Raw genomic sequence first — 19619 nt, 5'->3', positions numbered from 1 at the left:
TTATACTTTGTGTGTATATATCTTAAAGCTTTTTTAAAAAGAAAAACTACTGCCATATTGGAAGTCAAATGGCAAAACAGTTATTTAGACCTGGAGCAAGTCACTTAGCTTCTCTATTCTTTAATTTCCTAACTGGTATATGAAATAATATTAATACCTGCCATGTTGTGTTTTGAGGATTAAATGAGATAGTACAAATATATCATTTTAAAAGCTCCAAGTTGTAAATGTTATCACTTGAGTGTTATTTTTATTATTTGTATTATCTTTACTGTTAGAAAAATGTTTCAGCATATTAGTCAGCTCTTTTGTTTAAATGAGTTTTTTTTTTAACCACTTAAATAGGAACTACAGTTCTTCCCAGAACAATTACACAGAAATACACCTTCAGGATATTTTATAATAAATTCTATTTTGTGTTGCTTCTTTATTTTACTAAAGTAGAAAATGTGTTCTCTATAATTGAACAGAATTATGTTTGAAGAATCTGAATGATTTATCATCTCTGGACCTGATAAAGATGGATGAAGATGTTAATTTCAGACCAACTGGTAATTTTTCCATCATTGTTAGTAAATTTAACAATTGCTTACTTAAGGCTAAATTAAAAATTTTTTTCTACTAAAATTTAAATGATGGTAAAATTAAATTGTGGTTTCAGTTCTCAATAGGGTATCATCATTATTAGCATGATCAATTTATACGAGTCCTATTTCTGAAATTATAGAGCTTCTTTTTGACAGGCATGGAATTTGTGTTTGCTAACTCTGGTGACTTTTAGCAGAGGATTAAAATGCTCAAATCTTTGGGTTGCTTCAGTCCTGTCATAACTCTTGTAGCTATCCTTTTGCCAATTCTTAATTATTCAAACACTGCTTATCTGGATGATTACTTAGGCTCCTTTTCTCTCTGTCTCTTTTTTTTTTAATTTTATTTTTTTTTATTAGTTTCTGATTTATAACAAAGCGAATCAGTCACACATATACATCTGTTCCCACATCCCTTCCCTCATGCATCTCCCTCCCTCCCACCCCTCCAGGCGGTCACAAAGCACCGAGCTGATCTCCCTGTGCTCTGCAGCTGCTTCCCACTATCTATCTACCTTACGTTTGGTAGTGTATATATGTCCATGCCTCACTTTCGCTTTGTCACAGCTTACCCTTCCCCCTCCCCATATCCTCAAGTTCATTCACAAGTAGGTCTGTGTCTTTATTCCCGTTTTACCCCTAGGTTCTTCATGACATTTTTTTAAAATTCCATATATATGTGTTAGCATACGGTATTTGTCTTTCTCTTTCTGACTTACTTCACTCTGTATGACAGACTCTAGGTCTATCCACCTCATTACAAATAGCTCAGTTTCATTTCTTTTTATGGCTGAGTAATATTCCGTTGTATATATGTGCCACATCTTCTTTATTTATTCATCCGATGATGGACACTTAGGTTGTTTCCAGCTCCGGGCTATTGTGAATAGAGCTGCAATGAACATTTTGGTACATGTCTCTTTTTGAATTATGGTTTTCTCAGGGTATATGCCTAGTAGTGGGATTGCTGGATCATATGGTAGTTCTATTTTTAGTTTTTTAAGGAACCTCCATACTGTTCTCCATAGTGGCTGTACCAATTCACATTCCCACCAGCAGTGCAAGAGTGTTCCCTTTTCTCCACACCCTCTCCAGCATTTATTGTTTCTAGATTTCTTGATGATGGCCATTCTGACTGGTGTGAGATGATATCTCATTGTAGTTTTGATTTGCATTTCTCTACTGATTAATGATGTTGAGCATTCTTTCATGTGTTTGTTGGCAGTCTGTATATCTTCTTTGGAGAAATGCCTATTTAAGTCTTCTGCCCATTTTTGGATTGGGTTGTTTGTTTTTTTGCTATTGAGCTGCATGAGCTGTTTATAAATTTTGGAGATTAATCCTTTGTCAGTTGCTTCATTTGCAAATATTTTCTCCCATTCTGAGGGTTGTCTTTTGGTTTTGTTTATGGTTTCCTTTGCTGTGCAAAAGCTTTGAAGTTTCATTCGGTCCCATTTGTTTATCTTTGTTTTTATTTCCATTTCTCTAGGAGGTGGGTCAAAAAGGATCTTGCTGTGATTTATGTCATAGAGTGTTCTGCCTATGTTTTCCTCTAAGAGTTTGATAGTTTCTGGCCTTACATTTAGGTCTTTAATCCATTTTGAGCTTATTTTTGTGTATGGTGTTAGGGAATGATCTAATCTCATACTTTTACATGTCCCTGTCCAGTTTTCCCAGCACCACTTATTGAAGAGGCTGTCCTTTCTCCACTGTACATTCCTGCCTCCTTTATCAAAGATAAGTTGACCATATGTGTGTGGGTTTATCTCTGGGCTTTCTATCCTGTTCCATTGATCTATATTTCTGTTTTTGTGCCAGTACCACACTGTCTTGATTACTGTAGCTTTGTAGTATAGTCTGAAGTCAGGGAGCCTGATTCCTCCAGCTCCGTTTTTCGTTCTCAAGATTGCTTTGGCTATTCGGGGTCTTTTGTGTCTATGTACAATTTTTAAGATTTTTTTGTTCTAGTTCTGTGAAAAATGCCAGTGGTAGTTTGATAGGGATTGCATTGAATCTGTAGATTGCTTTGGGTAGTAGAGTCATTTTCACAATATTGATTCTTCCAATCCAGGAGCATGGTATATCTCTCCATCTATTTGTATCATCTTTAATTTCTTTCATCAGTGTCTTCTAATTTTCTGCATACAGGTCTTTTGTCTCCTTAGGTAGGTTTATTCCTAGATATTTTATTCTTTTTCTTGCAATGGTAAATGGGAATGTTTTCTTGATTTCGTTTTCAGATTTTTCATCATTAGTGTACAGGAATGCAAGAGATTTCTGTGCATTAATTTTGTATCCTGCTACTTTACCAAATTCATTGATTAGCTCTAGTAGTTTTCTGGTAGCATCTTTAGGATTCTCTATGTATAGTATCATGTCATCTGCAAACAGTGACAGCTTTACTTCTTCTTTTCCAATTTGGATTCCTTTTATTTCCTTTTCTTCTCTGATTGCTGTGGCTAGAACTTCCAAAACTAGGTTGAATAAGAGTGGCGAGAGTGGGCAGCCTTGTCTTGTTCCTGATCTTAGTGGAAATGGTTTCAGTTTTTCACCATTGAGGACAATGTTGGCTGTGGGTTTGTCATATATGGCCTTTATTATGTTGAGGAAAGTTCCCTCTATGCCTACTTTCTGCAGGGTTTTTATCATAAATGGGTGTTGAATTTTGTCAAAAGCTTTCTCTGCATCTATTGAGATGATCATATGGTTTTTCTCCTTCAACTTGTTAATATGGTGTATCACATTGATTGATTTGCGTGTATTGAAGAATCCTTGCATTCCTGGAATAAACCCCACTTGATCATGGTGTATGATCCTTTTCATGTGCTGTTGGATTCTGTTTGCTAGTATTTTGTTGAGGATTTTTGCATCTATGTTCATCAGTGATATTGGCCTGTAGTTTTCTTTCTTTGTGACATCCTTGCCTGGTTTTGGTATCAAGGTGATGGTGGCCTCGTAGAATGAGTTTGGGAGTGTTCCTCCCTCTGCTATATTTTGGAAGAGTTTGAGAAGGATAGGTGTTAGCTCTTCTCTAAATGTTTGATAGAATTTGCCTGTGAAGCCATCTGGTCCTGGGCTTTTGTTTGTTGGAAGATTTTTTAATCACAGTTTCAATTTCAGTGCTTGTGGTCTATTCATGTTTTCTATTTCTTCCTGAGTCAGTCTTGGCAGGTTGTGCATTTCTAAGAATTTATCCATTTCTTCCAGGTTGTCCATTTTATTGGCATAGAGTTGCTTGTAGTAATCTCTCATGATCTTTTGTATTTCTGCAGTGTCAGTTGTTACTTCTCCTTTTTCATTTCTAATTCTATTGATTTGAGTCTTCTCCCTTTTTTTCTTGATGAGTCTGGCTAATGGTTTATCAATTTTGTTTATCTTCTCAAAGAACCAGCTTTTAGTTTTATTGATCTTTGCTATCGTTTCCTTCATTTCTTTTTCATTTATTTCTGATCTGATCTTTATGATTTCTTTCCTTCTGTTAGCTTTGGTGTTTTTTTGTTCTTCTTTTTCTAATTGCTTTAGGTGCAGGGTCAGGTTGTTTGCTCGAGATGTTTCCTGTTTCTTAAGGTGGGATTGTATTGCTATAAACTGCCCCCTTAGAACTGCTTTTGCTGCGTCCCATAGGTTTTTGGTCGTCAGTCTCCATTGTCATTTGTTTCTAGGTATTTTTTAATTCCCTCTTTGATTTCTTCAGTGATCACTTCGTTATTGAGTAGTGTATTGTTTAGCCTCCATGTGTTTGTATTTTTTACAGATCTTTTCCTGTAATTGATGTCTAGTCTCATAGCATTGTGGTCGGGAAAGATACTTGATACAATTTCAATTTTCTTAAATTTACCGAGGCTTGATCTGTGACCCAAGATATGATCTATCCTGGAGAATGTTCCATGAGCACTTGAGAAAAATGTGTATTCTGTTGTTTTTGGATGGAATGTCCTATAAATATCAATTAAGTCCATCTTGTTTAATGTATCATTTAAAGATTGTGTTTCCTTATTTATTTTCATTTTGGATGATCTGTCCATTGGTGAAAGTGGGGTGTTAAAGTCCCCTACTATGAGTGTGTTACTGTCGATTTCCCCTTTTATGGCTGTTAGTATTTGCCTTATGTATTGAGATGCTCCTATGTTGGGTGCATAAATATTTACAATTGTTATATCTTCTTCTTGGATCGATCCCTTTATCATTATGTAGCGTCCTTTTTTGTCTCTTCTAATAGTCCTTATTTTAAAGTCTATTTTGTCTGATATAAGAATTGCTACTCCAGCTTTCTTTTGATTTCCATTTGCATGGAATATCTTTTTCCATCCCCTTACTTTCAATCTGTATGTGTCTCTAGGTCTGAAGTGGGTCTCTTGTAGACAGCATATATATGGGTCTTGTTTTTGTATCCATTCAGCCAATCTGTGTCTTTTGGTGGGAGCATTTAGTCCATTTACATTTAAGGTAATTATTGATATGTATGTTCCTATTCCCATTTCCTTAATTGCTTTGGGTTCGTTATTGTCGGTATATTCCTTCTGTTGTGTTTCTTGCCTAGAGAAGTTCCTTTAGCATTTGTTGTAAAGCTGGTTTGGTGGTGCTGAACTCTCTCAGCTTTTGCTTGTCTGTAAAGGTTTTAATTTCTCCATCAAATCTGAATGAGATCCTTGCTGGGTAGAGTAATCTTGGTTGCAGGTTTCTCTCCTTCATCACTTTAATTATGTCCTGCCACTCCCTTCTGGCTTGTAGAGTTTCTGCTGAGAAATCAGCTGTTAACCTGATGGGGATTCCCTTGTGTGTTATTTGGTTTCTTTTCCCTTGCTGCTTTTAATATGATTTCTTTGTGTTTAATTTTTGACAGTTTGATTAATATGTTTCTAAATCCTTGGATTTATTCTGTATGGGACTCTCTGTGCCTCCTGGACTTGATTAACTATTTCCTTTCCCATATTAGGGAAGTTTTCAACTATAATCTCATCAAATATTTTCTCAGTCCCTTTCTTTTTCTCTTCTTCTTCTGGAACCCCTATAATTCGAATGTTGGTGCATTTAATGTTGTCCCAGAGGTCTCTGAGACTGTCCTCTGTTCTTTTCATTCTTTTTTCTTTATTTTGCTCTGCATCAGTTATTTCCACTATTTTATCTTCCACCTCACTTATCTGTTCTTTTGCCTCAGTTATTCTGCTATTGATCCCATGTAGAGTATTTTTCATTTCATTTATTGTGTTTTTAATCGATGCTTGATTCATCTTTAGTTCTCCTAGGTCCTTGTTAACTGTTTCTTGCATTTTGTCTATTCTATTTCCAAGATTTTGGACCTTGGAAATACAATGTTGGTTCAGCTTTACTATCATTATTCTGAATTCTTTTTCAGGTAGACTGCCTATTACCTCTTCATTTGTTAGGTCTGGTAGGTTTTTATCTTGCTCCTTCACCTGCTGTGTGTTTTTCTGTCTTCTCATTTTGCTTATGTTACTGTGTTTGGGGTCTCCTTTTTGCAGGCTGCAGATTCGTAGTTCCCGTTGTTTTTGGTGTCTGTCCCCAGTGGCTAAGGTTGTTTCAGTAGGTTGTGTAGGCTTCCTGGTGGGGGTGGACTAGAGCCTGTGTTCTGGTGGTTGAGGCTCTATCTTGTCTTTCTGGTGGGCAGGTCCACATCTGGTGGTGTGTTTTGGGGTGACTGTGGCCTTATTATGTTTTTAGGCAGCCTCTCTGTTAATGGGTGGGGTTGTGTTCCTGTCTTGCTAGTTGCTTGGCATAGGGTGACCAGCACTGTAGTTTGCTGGTCGTTGACTAAAGCTGGGTGCTGGTGTTGAGATGGAGATCTCTGGGAGATTTTCGCTGCTTGATATTATGTGGGGCTGGGAGGTCTCTTGTGGACCCGCGTCCTGAGGTTGGCTCTCCCACTTCAGAGGCACAGCACTGACTCCTGGCTGCAGCACCAAGAGCCTTTCATCTACCCGGCCTGATGTCCCTTTTTTTCTCGAGTGTTGACTCCTCTCCAAAATCTCTGTGCTTTTATATTTTGTCCAGTTTATAGTAATCTTTCAGAGACCAATTATCCCTGCCACTCTTGTTTCTCTTTTAGAATGTGCAGTTTTGAAATATCTCGGCTGCGCACACGCCCGTACAAACTCTCACACAGACACACGCGGGGTGCGCTGCCGCCGCCTGCCGCTGCTCCTCCTCCCGCCACTGCCTTGAGAGTTTCTCTCTCTTTTTGATTCCATATAGGGTATAACAGAAGCAAGAAAGAATGTTTTGTAGTTTTTACCACTCATGAGTAGAAGTTTCTTTGGGGAAAATATTGGCTTCATTATAACAAATTAAACTTTTTAAGAAGCGATACTTTACTGAATAAAAATAAGGAAGTATAGGAAAGTTTAAAAAAATCAGAATCTGACTATCTGTTAACATTTCATGTATCCTTCCATTTTTAAATGCATTTTTACATACTTGCAACTGTAGTATAGAAATGTATGATTTTGTATTATGTTTTTATATGTATTTACTTGTATGAGGTTTTTAAAAACAATTTACCTCCCTAACTCTCAGCCCTAGATTTATAACATTTTTTTCCTCTCCTATGGTTCTCATTCTGATAAACCTAATTTGTTTGTGAGAATTGCCTTCTTTGTATTCTAGGATGTCTCACTAAAGGGGGCATGAGAATCACTAGTACAACTTCTTCATCTATTCTTCAGATACTTTAATTCTCAAGAATCTTATTCCCACTATCATTCTTTCCCTGTGGAACTTCTTGAATCCACTGATAACATTCCTTCTGCCTTTAAACATAGCTAATAAATGATATGTGTAATATTTGTCCTCTTTCTCAATCATCAGTGAATACTACCTGATTAATTTTCTTCTTTTTAACATTCTTTTGATTCTCTTTCTGCTTCTTTAATCAATTTCTCTTTGCTGACCTTTTTTGCTTTACTATGGGCTTCTTAAATGTGTAGATGTTGGACCTTTATTCCCAGTTTATGATAATTTCTTTGAAAACATAAATTACCTTCACAGCTTAAGCTATGGTCATTATGTAAATGAATTGTAGTTTAGATCTTGGTCTCTTAGCTTTGCTATGACATTTGAACGTTAGTTTTCTATTGGAAATCTTTTCTTACATATATGACATGAAACTTGACACCCAGAGCATATAACAGTTAATTTGACCTGGAATACTATATAGTGGAATGAACATAAAATTTGTGTCCCAAATGCCTGGATTTCAGTCCCAGTTCTGCCACTATGCTTGTTGTGACATTATGCTCACTGAGCCTTAGTTTATTTATCTGTAAAACAAGAATGTATTACATATCCTACTCACCTTACTGGGTTGTTGTGATGATGAAATGGGATAATGAACATTTACAGCAAAAAAAAAAATTCCTCTGAAAACATGAGTTGTTGCTCTTTTTTGTCCAAGATTAGGAAAATATATCTCTACTTGCCTCTTATTCTCAGTAGCATAACCGGTTTGTTAAGCCTATTATAAAATGTTTGATGTCTTTGGTTTCTCTTTCATTCCCCACTCATTCCATCTCCAGGCAGGAATGTCCAAAAGGACAATCCAATCTTGGAGCTGAAAATATTCCTTATCACGTAGCAGGGTAATGTTTCCTAAAGTGCGGTTGGGTTAACTACTTCCTCTTGAAGTCAACTGAGGGTGCTGTTATGTTAAAAACAAAATTAATGAACCCTACTCCAGACCTACAAACCTCACCTTCTAGGAGTAAAACCTAGTAATTTAGATTTTAAGCTTGTTCTCTGGACGCTTCTTTTGCACATTAAAATTGAGAACTGCCTTGGGATTGATGTTTCAATAAATGATATAGTGAAAATCTATTTAGATCTTCATGTCATACACCAGTTTATCTTAGTGAGTGTTCCGGGGGTGGGGGGAGAGAGATTCCAAATTAAAATAGAGAATGCAGTTTTACTCTAAACTATTTTCTCTAGGAGATTCATGGGGTTCAGTAGCATATTAAAGGTGCTAAGAAGAAAGGTAGTAGAAAAGAGCTGAAATTGATTAGCCTAAGATTTTTACATTCTTATTTGCCCACAGAAATCTTTTAAATGGAAATCCATTAATATTGCAAAGAGCACTAATGTTCTATCAGTGTTCAGTCTGTCAATTTAAATGTTAATATCATCCAAAACACCTTTACAGACATACCCAGAATAATATTTGACCAAATATCTGGGCACCCTATGGCCCAGTTAAGTTGACACATAAACTTAACCATCACAGCAGCTTAACATAAAATATACATTCTAGCTGAATGTAGCTGACTTTTCAGAGGAATACAGTATTGTACATGATGCCGTTTTACCTGTTCCTCCTCTGGACCCAGGTTGGTCATGTACTCTGCTTTGAAAGCACATATTATGCAATGCCCAATCATTGGACATTTTGTCCTTTGTGTTTATTAACTCAGCAGCCTCAACTTTTGTTACACTCTACACCATCAAGCTATTTAAAGCACATACACATAAAGTGTTACATACATGTATGTATATGTAACTTTATGAGGAATTTGACATGTCTTTTTAACTGTGCTAGTATTTTTATTAGGATCATTTAGGTTAGTGCTCTTGTTATAAGGTTGTATGAATTTTTTAGTTGTTTGCCTCAATACTTTTTCCCATAAGCCTTGTTATTTTTAGTATGCAATTTATAGAACACAAGATTTTATAGGAATATACTATATATTTACAGGAAATAAAGGTTTATGTAAATGTATAGGAATACTATATATTTAAGGCTAAGAATTTTTATTAGCTGTGATTTGTAATAGTTTCATTATCAATCAGTTTGTTGTATTTTCTAATTTCCATTATTTCTTCTTTGACCTATGGATTATTTGGAAATCTAGTTCTTAATTTCTGTACATATGATGGTTTTCTAGTTATTTTTCTTTTCAGTTTTGTTGTTGCTGTTGTTTTTGATATTTGATACAGTTGCTTTGTATCAGATAATATTTTCAGTATAATTTCAATCTTTTGAGAATTGTTGAGAGTTGTTTTATGGCCCAGTATGTGGTCAGTTTTTATAAATATTTTGTGTGTGCTTATCCCTTTGGTTTTAAGCCCTCTCCCAGATAAATATCTTGTTAGTTCTTTGCTGCCTTATAAAAGATATTTCATATGTTTCATTTATCTGACTTAGTTGCCTTCAGCAGGGGGGTTGGTTCATAATTACTTAGCCTGCTGTTAATGTAGATGGACGCTCCTTACATATTATTTCTAATTGATTCTTTCTTTATGACTTCTTGTTCCTTGGTGTCACTATTACTTCTTTTATCTCTTTGAATATTTATTTTTTATATTTAAATTTTTAGTCTGTATGTTCCAGTAATTCTGCTTCATATAGTTTTTGCTTTTTCAGTTTGTGATTATAATACTCAAGTATCTAGGTATTTTTATCTGTATGCTTGTGTTCTGGTCTGGGTTTTTAGCTATTCTGCCTGCTAATGTGTATAGAAGAAGGGCTTAGAAGGCCAAGTCTTAGTTTGTGCAAATTTATGAAGGATTAACAACCTTATGAAAATGTGCAGTAACTGCAAAAGGCATGGAAAGTCATTAAACTGGGATGCAAATCTTACCTCTGTGAAGGAGAGTGAAGGAAGGAGAAAAGGAAGGAAAGAGAGAAGGAAGGAGAATTTTATCCTGCAATGCAGCCCTAAGACCATTTGGCAAAGTTGATGGGGAATCTTCAAATCAAAGTTGCCCATCCAAAGAGTCCCTTGGCTTATAGATCTTCCTTAATATTCCTGCCATGCTCAGTCATTTGTTTGTATCTCATGAGAAGTGTGATCTTGGTGTGTACATAGTGATAGATTCAGAACATAGCAGCTGGGGCCATCCATCAGAGCACTTCTTGCAGTAGGATATGTGAGAGGTGCATTCTCATGACCTCTGCTTCCACTCCCCTTACCCCAACTCTATGACTTTTACTTTGAAATACCCTGTATTTTCTACTATGAGAACATTCATTATTCAAAAGCTATATTGATAGCAAGTTGCCTCTTTATTTTCTCTCTTCACTTGCAAATTATAAAAAATTCTTTCCATTCTTTCTTCCTTGACTCATTTTCTTTATAGCTTTCGTTCTAGTTTATTTTTATACCTTACCTAGGAAACCTTCGTCCTTACTAATAAGCCAGCAAATATCAAGCCTTTTCTCAAAACCTTTCATTTTCACTAGCAGGGAGATACCCTATATTAATTTATAAACATCTAGGATAAGAGGAACGTCTTTAAATATACCCTAAATATATACTAGTTCCCTTGGTAACCATATTCTCGCTATCTCACACACTGCTCTTAGAATCTCCCTTTGATGAACCACTGCATTACTCACGTTTTGGCTGAACATATTCACTAGACTCCTAATTGAGAAAGTGGCTATTCCTGAGTCTAAGTTCTGTCTACTGTACCTTATTCTTGATGCCTATAAGTGATGGAATGTCAAATTCTTTCCTCTTCAGCAAAACCTGTAGCACATACTTAAATATTAGCCTTTTCCTTGAGCAGCAGTATGCCTTTTTCCTCTTCTCAGCTGTTTTTTGTGTGTGTTCACAAGACTTGAAATTCTTTGTAATGTTCTTGACAACTTATAATTGAAGCCAGTAACCTTTTAAATGAATTCCATTTCATCAATTACTTATCCTCACTCTACCCATCCTGCTACCCACAGCCTACCTGATGTTTTATTTCCAAGACAATTTAGTTTCAAATTCCAATTTAATTGAAATATTGCTCAAGAATTTTAAGTGGTCCTCTGTTATTTTACAAATCAAAACCAAAATCTAAACTCCTTTATAGCATTTAAAGGCTATTTCAGGGCCTCTGTATTCTATCTTTCATCATGTTTTGATAATAAAAGTAGGCAACATTTATTTAATGTTGGGCACTATGCTAAGTACTATGCATGTATTATTGCATTTAATCTTCTTCACAACAAACATATGAGATGCATACTTATATTATTCCCACATTACATTAAGAAACTGGTAAAGTAACCTGCACATGATCACCTAGTAACTAGTAAGTGGTGGCCCAAAGATTCTAAGCAGGTCAATTTGACCTGAATTTTAGTCTTATGTTTATCAAGCCATATCTCTCATTACATTATTCTAAAGATAGTCTTTTAAACTTTACTCTTTTGATAAACAAGTTTTGTTTTTTCCTGAGGTCATAATGGCTATATTTCCTTTCTGCCAAGGCCTATTGTTTACTTTAAAATCCTGCTCAAGACCCATTTTCTCTAGAAGGTAATCCCACACGGACCATTCTCTTAGGCTTAATTTCCTCTGTACTTAAGTTTGTGTATGTAAACATTATCATTAACTGGATTTTGTACTCTAGTATAGCTATTTCACATGTGGTTATCTCCCTAGCTAACCTGTAGGTTCCAGAGACCGTGTCTTCCAGATTTTTTGGTGTCTTTTGTACCTGATGCTGTTAAAGGCACAGCAAAGACGCTAAGGAAATGTTTGTTAAACTGATGAAAATTCAAGTTGTTTCAGCTGATGGGGAATGTTTATTTTTCCATCTTTTCCCACAGAGGCAGGAAGATTGATGGCTTGGTATTATATTACATTTGAGACAGTGAAGAAATTTTGTACAATCAGTGGAAAAGAAACTTTATTGGACCTGGTAAATTAATTTTCACAAGAAAATAAATATATAATGATATAGTATAAAATAATATTGGGGGAAATAATTTGTGTATCTCATGCAATTTAAGAATAAATGAGCAGAAAAGAAAGCATTTCTAATAGTGCTTATGTTTTTCCTCTTTATATGCCTTTGATTGTAAGATATAGAATAGTACTCCTTAGAATGTATTTCCAATTGTATCTCTGTGTTAGGGCTAAGAAAATTCATATACATACCCAAAGTCAGGATGGCAACTGCCTTTCAACTTATGTGATAATGCTGATTACCTTGGTAGTGGTTACCAAGTGTAATATGTTGAGAAAGAATGTGCTGAGAAAGATTCCAAGGTGGCGTGGCATGGTATATTAGGAAATTCTGCCATGAGTGAGGGACACTTAGGGATGCATGTGCCTCCTACTTGCAACTCTTCCCTAAATCCTTTGCATCAGAATAATGATAACAGTAGAAAGAGAATAGTATTGGTGATAGACCAGGAAAAAGAACTGATTTTGGAGAAAATGGGAGTAAAAACAGGCTATACTAAGATATCACCAGTGGGGGCAACTTTGTAGCTATAGCAGTGAATAGAACCATAGTCATGTTTTTGGCACCTGGTAACTGTATTGGTCCTTTCTTCCTTTACTGGGGATATGAACATGAAACATGACATTTATATTTATTCTCAAATCCAAACTATTTACTTTTATTTAAAATATCTTAAGTTGATTATTGTGATAAGATTATTATACTAAAAATTGCACAAAAATTGATAAGTAGAAGGCTTGTATTTTCATGTAAATATTATTCTTTTTTAATTTATTTTTTATTGAAGTATAGTTGATTTACAATGTTGTATTGAATATTATTCTTAACTGAGAAGAAATCAAGAATAGGAACTCCCTAATGATAACATTAACTCATCTGATTTTGAGTTCAGTAAGTGTGAAAGAAAAGGTGTTAGTTTCATTTTACAGGTGTGAGAAAGCAAAGCAGAGTCATCTGGCAGAATTAGACTCTAGAATACAGATTTCTTAATACCTACAGCATTGTTTTCATTACAAAATAATCCTCAATAGGAATAATAATTTGCAAACTATAGAAGGGTGAATAATAATATAACAGTAGTAATAGCGATAGTAATGAAATCTTCTTGTATTGAGTGCTTATTATGTGTTAGGTGCTAGCCTGAATATTTTAAACTTATCTTGTTAATCTTTACAATCTTACTGATATAGCCCCAGTGTGTAACACAGTGTCTGACATATAACAAGTGTTTGTAAACTTTCGTTAGAGAATGAATGAATCCTTAAAGAAGCAAAATGTATAAGGCAGGTTTTTAACTCTATTATGCTAAATGTGATGTCCCAAGGCAGCATTAAAAATAAATAAATACAGAAAAAATAAATGAGAGAAAAGAAGTAAAGAATGGACATAACTAAATGAACAAATGCTGAAATTTTATAGGTCACAATGATAGCCAGCTGCAAGGAATTTCTAGATATACAATTAAGAATAAATGAAAAGAAAACACTGAATACTTTGAACAAAGATCCAAATCAGATAACTATCAGGTACAGAAATTAAATATGTTTTAAGTAATTTTAAAAAGGTTTCATTCAGTTAAAATAAATAATAATAATAAAAGTGTTGCCTTGTTTATTTACAGATTTCCAATGGGAGGAAGAATTAAAACAAGAGAAATGAAAGTAAATTGGTAAAGAAAATCAATTGTTAAATGTCTTAAAATACCGATTACCTGTCCCTGATTCATATTTATGAAGGTTTTTTTTAAAACTTATTTTAAATTTGTTTTCCTTAATACAAAAAAGAACATATTTACATAAGAATGAGGAGTCAGAATGTAGGTGCGAAATTAATTTCCCAAAACTCTCAGACTTTAATTAAAAGAGATAATTTGTGAATTTTTAAATCAACAAACGTTGAGAGTGTAATCTGTTGAGGGAAGTTAGACAATAGAAGAAGATATGCTTCTCATCCACAGGAACTTTCAGGTTGGCTTGAATGAGAACCATGTGTATAAAAATAATGGACAGTATGAAAACACATGCAGTAAATGTCTATTGAACGATAGTGGTATTCTGGGAAAGACATACTAAATGCAATGATATCAGTGAAGGAATGTATTTGTGACAATGGGATGACTATTCTCCCAGGAAAGGGAAGTTTGTATAGAGGAGTAGTAACTGGAAGAGTAAACTAAAGTTACATTGTATTGTAATGACTTTACCCAGTTTCCAATCACAAATGCAAAGGTATTCTTTTCTGCTATGCCAAGTGCTTGGTTTTCTGAGTATTTAGGTCTTAGTGTTAAACCATTTGATTTAGATCATTTCAGGTAAAAATGATTTTTTTTATGTGGCTCAATAAAACGAGTTGGCCAAAGAATTTCCTTTTTCTCCTTAGCTGAAGGAGGTCACTCGTTCTCTGGGATACTTCCTAACATCTCACTGAATTTTATCTCCCAAATACCGTGACATCTCAGAAACAAACTTCCACTGCTGTATACAACTCATCAGGCAGATCTACAGCTTGGACAGCAGAAGTTAATGTTCTGTTTCTTAGATATATTTCTTTAGAAATTTAAATATCCTTAGAGATCATACAGAACTTAGAGATCCTGTACCCAGGTCCTCTCATTTTACAAATGAAGTAAATGATGCCCCGATAAGTTGTGACTTGCTCGAGGTTACGTTGCTATACTGGGGGCTGACCTAGAACTAGAATCTAGATCTCTTGATTCTCATAATGCTTTTTTCAACATACTCTGTTGTATCAACTACTGAGTCAAATTAAATCAAGGTATTTTTCCACAAGCACCTTGTTGGGAACACTCTATTTGCAATTTTAACTCTTTCATTTACCTTACCTTAGATTGGGTCATACATTCTTTTGATTGGGACTGTCAGATTTTAAAATTGATGACTTTATAATTGTTTTTATATGTATCATAATTTAGCTTCCCATTATAATTTCCCACCTTTATGCAGCTACTTGAGTGTGGCTAGGAAGAGTGAATGTGTGTGGGGTATTTTCTTAATCCAAAATGTACAGTGTTTTGGTGGGTGATGATGGCTAATAGTTACCACTTTTAATGTCTCTCTCATATTCCTGTTACTTTGCTGAATTTCAGATCAGTTCTTTTTCAGGTAGGTGTTAATCCTCTTAATTTTAAAATTTTATCCTTCACCTTTCTGCCCTTTAAGGCTGTTTTTTAATTTTTCATAATTCCTGTGTCTTTCATCTTCAGCACTAGCTCTGTTTTCTTTATTTGGTATTTTTCGATGAACTTATAGGGTGTATTTCCAAGTCAGTGATTTCTTTTCACATTTGTTTGTTTCTTATTATTATATAAGTAACGCATGGATTCATTTTTAAAGATTCAAAAATAAAATTTATAAAGCAAAAAGTCAGGTCTCCCTTGACCCCCAGAAGTAACTGTTATCAGTAGTTTGCTGTGGGTCCTTCCAATTTCCTTTCTATTTATTAAGTACATATATATGGGCTAATAAACATATGTCTACATATAAAAAAGGTCATACTATAATTATTGCTCCTGTCATGAAGTTCTTCTATATCAGTACATACACGTCAACCTCATTTATTTTGATATCAATGTGTGTTTTAATAGCAGTGTACTCTATAGTATGAACATATTGTAAATTTTAGCCACTCCTTTACTGATGAAGAGTTAGATGGCTTACAAACTTTTGCTATTACAAATAGTGCTGAATTGAACTTCCTTTTATTTACACCATAGTTTTCAAGAATTTCTGGGTTAAAAGGTATATACATGAAAAGATTTAATATTTAATGCCAAATTGCCTTCTAAAAAGCTTAGCTTATTTACAGTTCCCACCCACAGTGTAAAAAGAATGACCATTTTCATAAATCCTCCCAATACTTGTTTTTTTATCTTGAACTTTTGTCAATCTAATGAGTGAAAAATTTAAAAATTCTAAAATCCCTAATTATTAGGAGGGAATATACATATTATTTGGTTTTATACAGAAATTTAAAACTGTTATAAAATCATACATGTCAGTCATTTCCTTATGAATTCTAGGTTTTGTGTCTTGCTTACTTAGGAAGGCCTTTCCCATCCTATATATTTTTTTCCATCCTGTATTTCTTAAGATTAGGTTCAACTACATAAAATGGTAATAAAATGAATTAACAGTAGATTCAACAAAATAGGCTACTTTTCTCTCACAGAATATACAACTCAAGGTAGATAGTCTAAGGTAGATAATAGTGGCTTCAAGGTGTCATGAATACTATGTTCCTATCTTTCTTCTCTGCTATTCCACACATGACTTCTATTTCAAGGTCACCTCATTGTCCAAAATTACTACTAGAACTTCAGCCATTACACTTGAGTATCCTCTCTCTTTTCAGTAGGTTTCTTGGAAGTCCCAGATAACCCTTTCTCACCTAATACAGCTAAGTGCAAAAGAGACTGGGAAATGTCTTGGTGATAGTGTGCCTATATTAAAATTAGGATTCTGCTATTAATAAGGAAATAAAGAATGAATGTTGGGTAAGTAAAGCTGCCACACATCCTAAGATCATAGGACTTTTTCTATCGTTTCTTCTACTTTAAAATCATTTTATTTTTACCTAAAGGCTTTTCATAGGCCTCTAGAGTTAATTTTTATATGTGGTATTAGTTAAGAATTTAATTATATTTTGTCCCTGAAAGATAGTCAGGAGTGTTTGATAACTATGTTGTCTTTCTCTCTTTGCCTATTGATTTGGAATGCCACCTTCTCATAAACTAAATTCCTAAGGATCTGATTCTGGACACTTACTGTTAGCCTGTTTATTTTGTTGCCATGACAATACCACATTGTTTTACTTGCTATTCTTTTATTGCATGTTTTGTTATCTGGTAAGGCAAGTCCGTTCTTACTGTTATTTAAAAAATGTTTTTGGATATTCCTGCATTTTTCCTCCCTATGAACTTTACAATCAGTTTGCCAAGATTTATAAAAAGTCCTATTGAAATTGGCTTTATAGATTAGTTTGTGGAAGAATTCTTCCTTTAACAGTTCTGAAATCTTTCTATCTAGGAATATGGTATCTCTCTCCATCTATTCAGATCTTTATGTCTTTCTGTGATATTTTATAACTCATCATTTAGGTTTTATATTTCTTGATAGGTTTATTTCTTGGTATTTTATGGAGTTTGATATTGTGAGTCCTTCTTTACATTGCATCCCATTGCATTTTATGGTCATTTATTGATGGTATATAGGAAGACTATCAATTTTTTAAATTTTGATAGTTTTATCTGGCTATCTCACTGAACTCTCTTAATAGTATGAGTTGTCCTTTAGTTGGTTTGCTGGGATTACCTAGATAGACAATCATATTATCTGTAAATATTGATAGTTTTATCTCTTGATTTCTAATAGTTGCAACTCTATTTTTCTTAACTTCTTGTAGATAGAACCTTTAGTATATGTTCTCTAGTTTTAGAGAGAGCAAACATCTTTGTCTTGTTACTGTTTTTAATTGTCAAGTTTCCAGTGTTTCACCAGCAGGGAATTTCTCACACTTTTTGGATTCGATTGTGGAATCCATTAACCTCCTTCTCACTGATTTGTAAAAACAGAGAATTCAGAGAGAAGAGCGAGCAACCCATTTTAGCTCACCATTGTCTCTGGATCTAAAAGTTGGGTTTCTCTATGATTTCTTTCATTTTTTGTTCTTTGCAGGGTTACTAACATTTTTTGAATCAATTTTTCTTACTTTATATGTTCCTGAGCTATTCATTTCACCCAGCTTGTCAGTTTTTATGGCATAAAGTATTTTGTCCTCTAATAAATTAAAAATTTCCTCTAAATACATAATGTCTTTTCTAATATCTAATATTATTTGTATCATCTCCTTTTCTCTTAATCAGATTTGCGAGAGGTTTCTATATTTTGATCTTTTCAAGCCATTTATTTTTGACTTACTGATCATGTTTAATAGTCCTATTAATTTTACATTTTTAATCTTTACTTTCTATTATTTTCTATTTCATTAATTTCCCATTTTGTCCTTTTTTTTCCTTCTACTTCTTTTTGTAATCCTTTAAATTGTATTTTTCTCCATTTATTATTTTTTTTTAATTTTCTATAAAATATGTAAGACTACAAATTTTCCAGTGAATACCACTTTGACATTGTTCTATAGATTTTCTAAATCTATTGCTATTCTTTCTAAATAGTTTGTAATTTCAGTTTTAGTTTCCTCTTAAGAATTATTTAAAATTATGTTTAAAAATTTTAAAGTAATACTTTAAAAAAATTGTCATTCGAGACTAGTTCAAGATGGCGGAGTAGAAGGATGTGCGCTCACTCTCTCTTGTGAAAGCACTAGAATCACAACTGAACAAATATCAACAGGAAGACACTGGAATTCACCAAAAAGGATACCTCACATCCAAAGAAAAGGAGAAGCCGCAATGAGATGGTAGGAAGGGTGCAATCACAATTAAATCAAATCCCATAACCACTGGGTGGGTGACTCACAAACTGGAGAACACTTATACCACAGAAGTCCACCCACTGGAGTGAAGGTTCTGAGCCCCATGTCAGGCTTCCCAACCTGGGGGTCCAGCAACGGGAGGAGGAATTCCCAGAGAAACAGACTTTGAAGGCTAGAGGGATTTGATTTCAGGACTTCGACAGGAGTGGGGGAGGCAGAGACTTCACTCTTGGAGGGCAAACACAAAGTAGTATGCACATTGGGACGCAGGGGAAGGAGTAGTGACCCCATAGGAGACTGAACCAGACCTACCTGTTAGTGTTGGAGGGTCTCCTGCAGAGGTGGGGGGTGGCTGTGGATTACCATTGGGACAAGGACACTGACAGCAGAAATTCTGTGAAGTGCTCCTTGGCGTGAGCCCTCCTGGAGTCCACCATTGGCCCCACCAAGGAGCCAGGAAGGCTCCAGTGATGGGTTGCCTCAGGCAAAAGAACCAACCCAGCCGCACCCATTAGCAGACAAGCAGATTAAAGTTTTAATGAGCTCTACCCACCAGAATAACACCCAGCTCTACCCACCACCAGTCCCTCCCATCAGGAAGCTTGGACAAGCCTCTTAGATAGCCTCATCCACCAGAGGGCAGACAGCAGAAACAAGAAGGACAACAATCCTGAAGCCTGTGGAATGAAAACCACATTCACAGAAAGAGAGAGAAAATGAAAAGGCAGAGGACTATGTACCAGATGAAGGAACAAGAAGAAAACCCAGAAAAATGACTAAATGAAGTGGAGATAGGCAAACTTCCCGAAAAATAATTCAGAATAATGAGAGTGAAGATGATCCAAGACCTTGGAAAAAGAATGGAGGCAAAGATCAGAAGATGCAAGA

At 34.8% G+C, this 19619-nt stretch overlaps 1 protein-coding gene across 1 annotated transcript in view; it reads left to right on the top strand.

Moving 5' to 3' along the window:
* Positions 1-19619, top strand: part of HFM1 (helicase for meiosis 1) — a 131958-nt gene that overhangs the window by 46151 nt on the left and 66188 nt on the right. Inside the window, exons 19-22 of the mRNA XM_060085245.1 lie at positions 471-551; positions 12142-12233; positions 13701-13807; positions 13903-13950. Coding sequence (XP_059941228.1) covers positions 471-551; positions 12142-12233; positions 13701-13807; positions 13903-13950 — 328 coding nt within the window. The remainder of the gene's footprint in view (positions 1-470; positions 552-12141; positions 12234-13700; positions 13808-13902; positions 13951-19619) is intronic.

Source organism: Mesoplodon densirostris, chromosome 2 (genome assembly GCF_025265405.1).
Source record: "Mesoplodon densirostris isolate mMesDen1 chromosome 2, mMesDen1 primary haplotype, whole genome shotgun sequence".
Classification (NCBI taxonomy): domain Eukaryota; kingdom Metazoa; phylum Chordata; class Mammalia; order Artiodactyla; family Ziphiidae; genus Mesoplodon; species Mesoplodon densirostris.
This window is presented reverse-complemented; position numbering and strand designations above follow the sequence as displayed.